Below are 9,954 nucleotides of genomic sequence, written 5' to 3'. Positions count from 1 at the left end.
TTGCTGTTTCGCTGCTGTCTCTCTTCTATTATTCCTGCTGTTTCACTGCTGTTTTGATGCTGTTCTTCCACTGTTTTTCTGCCAATTTATTATTAAATTTCAACACCAAATAGACCCTAAGTCTTTGATTCTTCTTCTTAAGCACATGATGTGTACAATACAAAAAAAATCTTTTTCAACTAATGTTCATTAAATGATAACATTACGAAATGCCAAATCAATAGCAACCATGAAAGAGATGCATAAGAAAATCTGACAACTTGTAAGAATCAATTTTATTAATCACACATAAAAAGAACTCATCTGTTAACTACAATAATAATATCTTATTTGTCAATATTGTAAAATACAGTTTCAGTTCTTTATTCAACTAAACATATATGGAAAATGATAGACTTACCGACTGGTGTGTACCGATTTTGTGCACCGAATGACGTGGCAAAATCCTGACCGTTGATTAATATTAACTGATAATAAATAAACGGTCAGGATTGTGTCACGTCATTCGGTGCACAAAATCGGTACACACCAGTCGGTAACTGTAGCATTACTCAACATATATTGATTTAATTAAGCTTTTATAGTCAAAATAATGAACAAGCTCTGAATAACATAACAACAAACATGAATCAGGTTCAATGATATTCTCTCGGCATAACAAAACCTAAATTAATAGCGTACTCATTTGTAGGGGCGGATCCAGCCCGCTCATGGCCCACCCTCAAATTTTTTTTAAAAAATACTAATATATATAATTTTTTGATTTTGGCCCACCCTAACAAAAATATAAATGGACAAAAATATTTATTTAGTTTTAATTTTGGCCCATCCTAAAAAAAATTTATGGATCCACCCCTGCTCATTTCACTATAGACACAATTGATCACTAATAAGCCACAAAATTCATGAAACTTAGATTAACCTAATGTTAACCACCTAGAATTATGAATTAACAAGATATCAGATACCATCATAAGGCTGGTGGTGACATGCAAGTATCCTGGATTCTAATCTCTGTTTTAAAACCCGTACTGGCCCGGCCAGTTTGGATCGGTACCCGGGGTGTTCTCCGAGTCGGGCTACTCTTTTTAACTATTTCAAGTTTCAAATATAACAAACACACCCCTGATTAATACGCATCAGTCTCTGAAGGTTTCAAATCTAGCAAACACACCCTCTGGCCAAATGCAAATCAGCAATGACCTCCCCTTTTTTGGCGACCTTCCACCTTCCCTTACTATCGGAAACCACCTTCTGACTTTCTCCAGTGCTGTCATGCTTCATCTCCAGCCGCCGCGTGATGTTTCGTCGTCCACCTTCGCCGCGTGATTTTTCTTCCATTTCCCGACGTCGATCGGCCTTCTCCAGCATCGACAGGCTTCCTCAGCCACTGATCTACCTTCTCCCAAGTTCCCTTGCCGTCGTTCACGAAGATCCAGTCATCTCACCAAAAAAAAGCCACCTCGACCATTGACTTCCACCACCGATCAGCCATTTTCCGGTGATGCCTCTACTTGCTAGCTGCTGATTCGCCCTCCCCATCATCCGATCTACCCTCCCTGGTGTGTCGTTGCTGCTCTCCCAATCGATCGCCAATTTGCATTTGGCCAAGGTTGTGTTTGCTAGATTTCAAACCTATAGGGTCTGATGGTATTTATCAGGGGTGTTTTTGTTAGATTTTAAACTTGTCAAACCATTGGTTCAACCGGCGGTCCAACCGGTTGGACCGGTTGAACCGTGACCCGACCATCAGAGCGGGTTGCCCTCCGGTCCGGTTTTTAAAACAATGATTCTAATTGCTTGAATGAACTCTCATAAGGATTTGACAATGTATGTTTACTGAAAGAATGCTAAGTTCTTAATTCAGAGTCTGTCTACAGTCAAATTTATAGACCTAAGATAAACAGACACAACCCTTATGACAAGACACAATATCCACAACCGTTTAATTAACTTCCAATAACTGCTTGGAAGTTAATTAACAGTTTTTATCTTTCCCAAGAGTTGCAATCATATATAAAGAGTTATACCATAATGAGTGTGTTTGGTTCAATGCCATATAAGATTACTCCAATAATGTTCGTTTAATTTTCAAGATTCCCTTGTTTGGTTTGTAGGTAATAAAATATTACGGTAATTTTTTGTTGTAAATAGTATTTACTGTTGGTAATATATGGAGTAATCAGATTACCTTGCCAATGGGTGTTATTAAAAGATTACTGAGGTAATCTGATTTTTATATATATATTTACCCCTAATTAAATACCATTTCGGACACAGTTGCCCTCAAATGTCTACCAAATAAACATTAGCCTAGACCCTCTATCTTTGAGAATTTAGGTAAAATACCCCAACCACAAAAACGTTTAAAAGTTAACAAAATACCCATAGTCATCTAAGACCACCGCCGTTGCCGGCCACCACTGTTGGCAGTCGCCATATCGGCGTACGACCGGTAAGATCTGGTCGATCGTGCGCCAATCTAGCTGTTTTTTACTAGATAGAAAGCTAGAAACGGCCAAACTGTCATGAATCTGGCAGGAAATGACCAGAATATATATGGTCGTTTCCGGCCAAATCTAAGGTGATTTAGCTGTTTTCGGCCTTTGATTTGGCCAGAAATAGCCAAATCTTTGGTTGTTTTCGACTAGATATGGCTGTTTTCGACCATGGATCACAAATAAAATCCTATATAATTAGGACTAAAAGCCTTTAAATACATTTTGATTTGTAGAGAACAATAATTTAGAGAAATCGAGTTAAAGAAGCTAACCCATGAGCTTAGTAATATTCTAAATTTTTTTCTATTCAGTTATTATAAATAAAATCCTTAGTAAAATAATATTCCTACAATTGCCCTTATATTATCAATGTATTTACTTAAAAACTAATATTGCTCATTTTGTATATTAAAATATATTACTTGTGTTCTTATTAGAATACAGTTTAAGAAATTTGTTATTTTCTTTAAAAAAATAAAAATTGAAAAACTTGAGAATAATTTGATCCTAAATAGATTGAAAGATCATTGTCCCTTAAGAAAGCTAGTTTTCAAGTGCTACAATGATGTTTTAAAAGTAGTAACAAACCCTTATTAGGGGCCATTTTTATAATTGTAGGAGGTTTGATTGATATTTTTCAAGCCCAAACATCCAGTGCTGTGGGACTTGTCGTGTGCGGTCCGTGATAGGCTTCTACGGGATGAATTTTATCTTGGAGATTTAGGCTAATGTCACCCAGAAACTTACAACAGTAAACAGATTTGACATATAAGAAAGTAAAGGAAAATAATTGATACTCCACCGGATGATTCTGCTACGAAGATAAATATATAAAACTGGCTTATTCAATTTTAATTGGCTAAATGACTCCAGTACTTACTACCTGATTGCAAAAATAAATAAATAAAGAGCAATGGTCTTCCTCCTATTTTTGCAACCCCGAAGTAGTGTAGCAGAAACAGAAAGTTGAGAATTATGTAGTAGAAAAAATATTTATTTGATATTAGTTCAGGATAACAAGGACATAATAGTCTTTTACACATTTGAAGTTACATTACACTGTCGTTTTCAGAAAACTGAGGGGTGGGTATTTGATATTTTTTCCACAGAGTCAATATATATGGAAAGAGTTTCCAAACTTTTAACTCAATTATTGATCTTGATTCTACAAAATACTGTAACAACAGCGGATATGCGCTCAGCTCCTTCATAATATAATTTAGGAAATAAAACGGGCTATCAAACAAGCAAGTACTAACATGAAGAAGACTACGCTTCACAAATGACGTGAAGAATGATATTATATATTACATTATAATTCTATTTAAATATTTTTTTTTACCTGATTGTTCTTATAATAAATCTTCGCTCTGATAGTTTCTGTAGAAAAGCAAGATCCTTTCTTTCGTGGAAAGTTGACTATACTGTTTTCTGTTAAACTCTATAACCCAAATGCAAGCTTCTTGGCTGGATAAATCCCATTTACTCTATCTTCTTTCTGCTTATTCTGTGGCGAGAGCTTCATTCCATTTTCCTTCTTTTTCTTGTATTGCATATTTGATTCACCTGTTTTTTCACCACCACTTTTCCTGCCATGCAAGCGTCAAAAAATGAAATGGTAAGACTAAGAAATCTATGCAAAACATGAGAATTACTAGCTCACAGCTAATTCTATTTTTTTTTTATTTTCTTTTAGATTTTCTTGTAAAAAAATTATTTTTTATCAAACCTGAGGTGAAGCAAAACAAACAGCGCACCAACAACAGCAGATCCACTTGCTACAGACATCAGCAGTAGCCTTCTGCCGGACTTGTGCCTTGCTAGTTGTACACTGGGATCATCTGTTCTATCAGAGTTCTCGACTGATTCCACCACTTCATGTTGTTTGAGAACCTATTGAACAAGATAAGTCAATATAAGTTAGCAATCAAGGGTTTTTAAAAGAGATCGAACACCAAAATAGAAAAAGAATAAACAAACCTCGCTATGCCCCTTATCCACATCTTCTGCAGAGGAAGAATGATTTTTCTGAAATGTACAACCCACGTTTTCCATACATTCAGTTGTCGAGCACAAACATTTATCTGGTATTGATTCAACAATGGCAGAATGAATTAACTCTTTGTCATTTTGAATAACACCAGACTTGATGTCTTCATGCACTAAGGCATCTCCTCCGGCGATTTCCCCATGTAGACCCTTGTGCAAAATAGAATTGGGAGAAGTTTTGTTACCCTCATTCCCATCATTTTCATCAGATATTATACCAACGACACATTTGCCTTTTTGATTCCATAGATGAAGATCAAGTGGAGAATAAGATTGAGCCAACAAATCCAAACATTGATTGCAATTTACATTCTTTAAACAATCTGAATCTAATTGAGAGCATTTTCCCTCATCAATTCCAACATTTGGATCTAGTGACTTGCATATTCCATTATCATATACAACACCATGATCTGAATTACCAGTGATGCATGATGGACTATCAGAACATGGTTGCAAAAGGTTGGTATTGAAGCTTTCTTGTATGAATTTTATGTCAATAAGTGGCTCTTCAGCCTTAGGTTTTGAGCAGTACATGAGAGTCTTGTTTTTGACTGCGTTCTGAGTTTTGTGATCCGCCTCGCCGTGCTGCACTTCAGGTAACCAGAAAGTTTTGAAATCATGACCTGCATCCTCTTGATCATCAAAATTCATGTTCTGAGAAACACCAGGCAAAGAAATAATGCGTGGAGTTGAAGAAAATTCCTCATCATTGACATCAGCAAGTTTGCTTCTAAATCCATTTTCAACAGTCCTCGGCGTTGAATTTGACCCATGAGAACTGGGGCTTGTGTATCCATTAAAAATACTGTTATCTCCATCAAACTGGATGGGGTCATTGGTATCCAATTCATGGCAAACCATAGTTGAAATTGCTATGGGGAGAAAATTATTTTTTTCCTGTGTGCCATCACCCGTGGAATCCTCACCAGCACCAATTTGCATATCAAGATCACTATAACTAAAGTCCAGCGTACGAATTTCATAGCTATGCCTGGATCTGGTTTTAGTATGAGAAGCCCTGCCATCTAAATGAATTGGTGAATCAACACATGAAGTAGATGACAAACCATCCAGATGATAATCATTTTCCCAAAGCAGTGAGCAAACAGATCCTGCTGATTCATTCAAACAAGGAGATTCAAATTCATGTGCATACTCATTTTGCTCTTGGTTTTCAACTTCTAATGGGGAAAATTGGTCTCCAGGAGCACATTTTCCAACCACTGCAGATACTCCCGGAGAATCCACTGAATAAAAATTCAACTGGGATGAAGCATCATAAGGAGAATTTGGTGAGGAGGCATCGGATTGAATGATTAAATTGCATGCTGAATCATCAGACTGTTCGGGGAACAAACCATAGTTTCCATTTGAACCTACAATGGAATTTCTCTAGAGAAAGTGGTGTGAAATATTAGAAACACAATATATCAGATTTACAAAGAAATGAACTCTTAAGACCAGTCTAGATTTTTACTTTATAATGTATTCTCTTATATCAGACACTAATTCATTGGCAAGAAAACTCTCTTTCTTCAATTGAACAAAAAAGCAACACTGTTTACCTCCCTGGAATTTGCTATCAAAACATGGCTTGAATTTTGACTAGCAGTGCTCAAAAAGATATGTTGTGACTGCTCCAAGCTTCTACGGATGCATCCGACCATATCTGTTGGCATAGCAACGGCATAAGTGACCACATCAAAATCTGGAACCTGCAACAAAAGAAATTGAGTGTATTCATGGTGCTAGTATTGTCAAGCTAACTAGGTTAACCATCTTAACATGTAGTAATGCAGTAGTGCAATCATATATTTTCATGAGGAAAGTAAGAAGTATGACAGTAAGATTCTTACATTTAACTGCTTTGACCTCGCTTTATTTGAAAGCAAACGTATACACATACAAACTTTCCGAGTATTTTTTTTTTCAACAACGTCTGATGGGGAGAAAAGATCAATTCCAGTTAATCCCAACATTTTGCAGATCTAGATAAAGGAGAAAAGAAAGCATAATTTAGATACAACAAATCAGCTACAAGATTTGATATCAAATCCTAAGTCCATCGAGCTCATTTGCATGAAAGAAAAAATGGAAGATAAAAAAAGTAATAAGAGTACAGGTAAAGGAAAGGGTTGAACCTAAAGAATGCATGCTGAGTTCGTACATGCTTGGGTTTCAACATCTTGATTGTGATGTGAGTGCACAGGACAAAGAAGCCTACAGTGCATACTAAGTATGCACCATCCTTTACAGAGAAGTTGTGTAACACAGACTAGACTATATCTAGCTATTATCAAAATCCGCACATAGAAGGACCGGCAAAATGGTAATGCTTACCTTCAGAAAAATATCCACATTAGAATAAGGCATATACCTCCTGCTGCTCTTCCCAAAAGCAAATGGCTCATATTTGTATGCTTTTATATGTTTAAGCTCCATCCGTGTTGCTAACAACATTTGCCATACTACTCTTGACACTTCAAAGCTATAAGACAGAAGAATAAGAGGAAAGCACGTTTAAAAAATGATTAGAAGTCCGTTTAAGAAATGAAACAAAATAAATAAACTGCCATTAGCATTTACCTGGAATTGCAATTAATAAATATTTGTACATTGAAACATATCACTAAGTCTCTTCACACATCCTTATGTCAATACAGCTTTTTCTTTTTGTCTAAAATTTTCCTTCTATGTTCGGTTTCTTCTCAATTATACTGTGCATTACTAATTTACTATATAATTAGGAACACAAATTTTCTCAGCAACCGCTGGCAGAACCATGAGTAGCACCAGTGGAATAAAGATGGGTCTGTTATGGTCATTGAGATATTTGACCTTAAATGCACAAAGATAAAAGGAAACCACTAGTTCCCTAAATAAATTAAAAGATCATTTCCATTTGGAATGCACTCAAAGCTTATGTTAATGTTAGTACACAGCATTTCATCAATAAACATGCACACAAACGTGTGCGTGTATGAGTGCCTGTTATGCTAAATCTCAGCAAATTAATACCCTTTTTTCTCTTCCTATATATAAGCCATTATATATAATGATAGTTCTTTGGCTTTTCTGTATTCTGGTCCTCCTCCACTTATTATTTTGAGACATAATCACTAGAACTTCAAAATCATCTGGTTAATAAGCTAGAATTAAAAGTCAGGATCATAAGCCTAACCTACTTCAAGAACTTAAACAACTATGCATATGCTTTGAATGTTTCTCCTTTTAGCAAAATATTGATTGAAAATTTGACGGGATTCTTTCACTAGCTCCAGAATTGAATTCAACAAGGATAAAAGATCTCATATATTGTGGTTACCCCTCATTTTTATTATCTAAACATCCTTTGTTTAAAAAGATTCTGTATTTATTAACTACCCAAATGCATTGAAGAGAAAAAAGAAAGCAAATGATTCCAAAATCAAAAAGAAAAACAGTCCATCCTTCAATGAAGTTATTTCTGCATTCCAAAGTATTAGCCTTTGATATGCCATTACACAATACACTATTTGCACTGTCTTGAGATGCATTTTGATTAAGGTTTCTGTTGTAAAAATGCGGCGAGGCAAGTAGTGACAGATGGAATTTATAATTAACATGAGTTTAACCAAAAAAATAAATAGATTGAAGGGCTTGACAAGACACATAATAGAATAAAACTAAGACAAAGAGGACCTACAGCAACTCTCCATCAGCTAACAAATCAGAAATATCCATGTTTTCATTCAATCTCGTCTGGAGGACCTCCCCAAGCCATATTCTTGTTTGGGTCTGCATAAAAATCACGTTAAGTTAAATTAAAAACTAAAACACTCAATGCTACAAAATAATAATAATAATAATAATAATAATAATAATAAAATTAAAAATATTTGGTTAGCAATTAAAATCCAATAACATCAACTTTACAAATATAATCCTTAAAAATTAAGCAACCTCAAAAATCAAAATACTCTTATCTAACATCGAGAAAGTAGAGCAATCCAAATAGTAAGCTATAAATTAAATTAAAGACTAAATGCCGCAAAATTTTATTTTGTTAGCCATTAAAATCCAATTACATCGAGTTTACAAATATAATACTAAAGAATTAAACGAGTCCAAGTACAAAGAAAACAAAAAAAGCTTAAAAATACTCTTATTTAACATAGAGAAGATTTTAATGAATATAATTTAAAATGAAGAAGAAGAGACCTGCAAGAAGGCGTCATCGAGTTCACGGAAGCTGGATTCAGGGGAGAGAGGAGAAGAGTGGGCTACAACCATTGCAAGTGTTGGATTTTTCAGACAATGAACAAGAACTAACCCAATTTCGATATTTTTATATTTTGTAAATGGTTGAAATCAGAAGTAGTGCTTCCGGTTACTGTTTTTGTTCTTGTAGTAAAAATGACGGAGCGGGGATTACGCCCTTTTTGTTTGCATTTGTTTTCTTTTTTGTCTTGTGTCTACTATGACTATCTCGACTGTTATTGTTGACCACACACTATTCCTCATATCTTTTCTTTTCTTTACTGATTAAATCCCATAATTTTGATTTTATTTTATTCACACCCCTGTACTTGGGAATTAAATTATATTTGATCTTCTTTTGGGATTACTAATGTTCACTTAATAGAGGAGAAAAGCAACAACTTAACCAATTAGAGATATATTTGTCCGAGATGTAACTCAAACCTGTTTTTTATAATCAAATTAATAAAAATAAAATATGATTGAACCCGTATGGATTTAATTTTATCAAATTTCTAATGTTAAAACATAAAAACAGTAAGTGAATCATTAAAATATCAAGTGAACCGATTTTTAATCATTTTATAATTGATTGACCTAATAAAATTCGAACCATCAACAGTTTTTATCAAATGAGTATGTGTTGTATTAATAGGTCGTGTAAGATATTTTTCATGTCTAATTTAGTTAACTAAACTTATAATAGGAGGTTAAATAACTCTCAAACTATAAGGGGTGTTTATGAAATTGGGATATAGATGGGAGGGAGTGAAAAGACAGGACCAAATAAAAAGGGGTGTAGCTTTTTGCACCACTCGTTATTGTATACCATAGTTGAAACCATTGTGGCTTCTATTTGTTCTATATACTGACCACACAAGTCAATCTTATTACATTGTTATCTTCTTCTATCATATATTCATATAACCACTAATCTACAAGATAAATCAATATAATTAATTTAATCAATGGATACAAACACAAGGATGCAACATTAGGTTACAGGGCAGCCCAAAGACAATTTCATCTCACCCATTACTTTAAATCTAACATTAAGGTAGGTTTACTCACTTCAATCTACTTTCAATACTAATCCATTATATTGTTCTATTATTGTAGATATTTAATATTATAATTATAATGTCACAGACCAGACCTCTTC

The 9,954-nt window shown here is 34.6% G+C and overlaps 1 protein-coding gene across 2 annotated transcripts; it reads right to left on the bottom strand.

The window, feature by feature from the left end:
* Positions 1 to 3,479: 3,479 nt before the first annotated feature.
* Positions 3,480 to 8,977, bottom strand: LOC116114645. Of its 2 annotated transcripts, XM_031400788.1 has the most exons (8): positions 8,754 to 8,977; positions 8,239 to 8,330; positions 6,894 to 7,041; positions 6,410 to 6,541; positions 6,119 to 6,268; positions 4,482 to 5,945; positions 4,231 to 4,394; positions 3,480 to 4,090 (listed from the first exon to the last, which is right to left on the bottom strand). In XM_031400788.1, exons 1-8 carry the CDS (start codon positions 8,823 to 8,825, stop codon positions 3,943 to 3,945), a joined length of 2,370 nt encoding a protein of 789 aa, XP_031256648.1. In that variant the 5' UTR covers positions 8,826 to 8,977; the 3' UTR covers positions 3,480 to 3,942. The 2 variants fall into 2 exon arrangements, with proteins under 2 accessions (XP_031256648.1, XP_031256649.1); XM_031400789.1 differs by lacking the exons at positions 8,239 to 8,330; positions 8,754 to 8,977 and having other exon boundaries at positions 6,931 to 6,992.
* Between the last annotated feature and the right edge of the window lie 977 nt (positions 8,978 to 9,954).

Source organism: Pistacia vera, unplaced genomic scaffold, assembly GCF_008641045.1.
Source record: "Pistacia vera cultivar Batoury unplaced genomic scaffold, PisVer_v2 Contig716, whole genome shotgun sequence".
Classification (NCBI taxonomy): Eukaryota; Viridiplantae; Streptophyta; class Magnoliopsida; order Sapindales; family Anacardiaceae; genus Pistacia; species Pistacia vera.
The sequence above is the reverse complement of the archived record's forward strand: the minus strand, read 5'-3'. Positions and strand labels throughout refer to the sequence as shown.

Coding starts and splice junctions, on each gene's coding strand:
- LOC116114645 (XM_031400788.1), bottom strand. CDS start 8,825: ATGGTTGTAGCCCACTCTTCTCCTCTCTCCCCTGAATCCAGCTTCCGT. Junction 7,042..8,238: donor TTAGCTGATGGAGAGTTGCT/GTAGGTCCTCTT, acceptor TCTGTCTTATAG/CTTTGAAGTGTCAAGAGTAG. Junction 4,091..4,230: donor TTTGTTTTGCTTCACCTCAG/GTTTGATAAAAA, acceptor CTTGCATGGCAG/GAAAAGTGGTGGTGAAAAAA.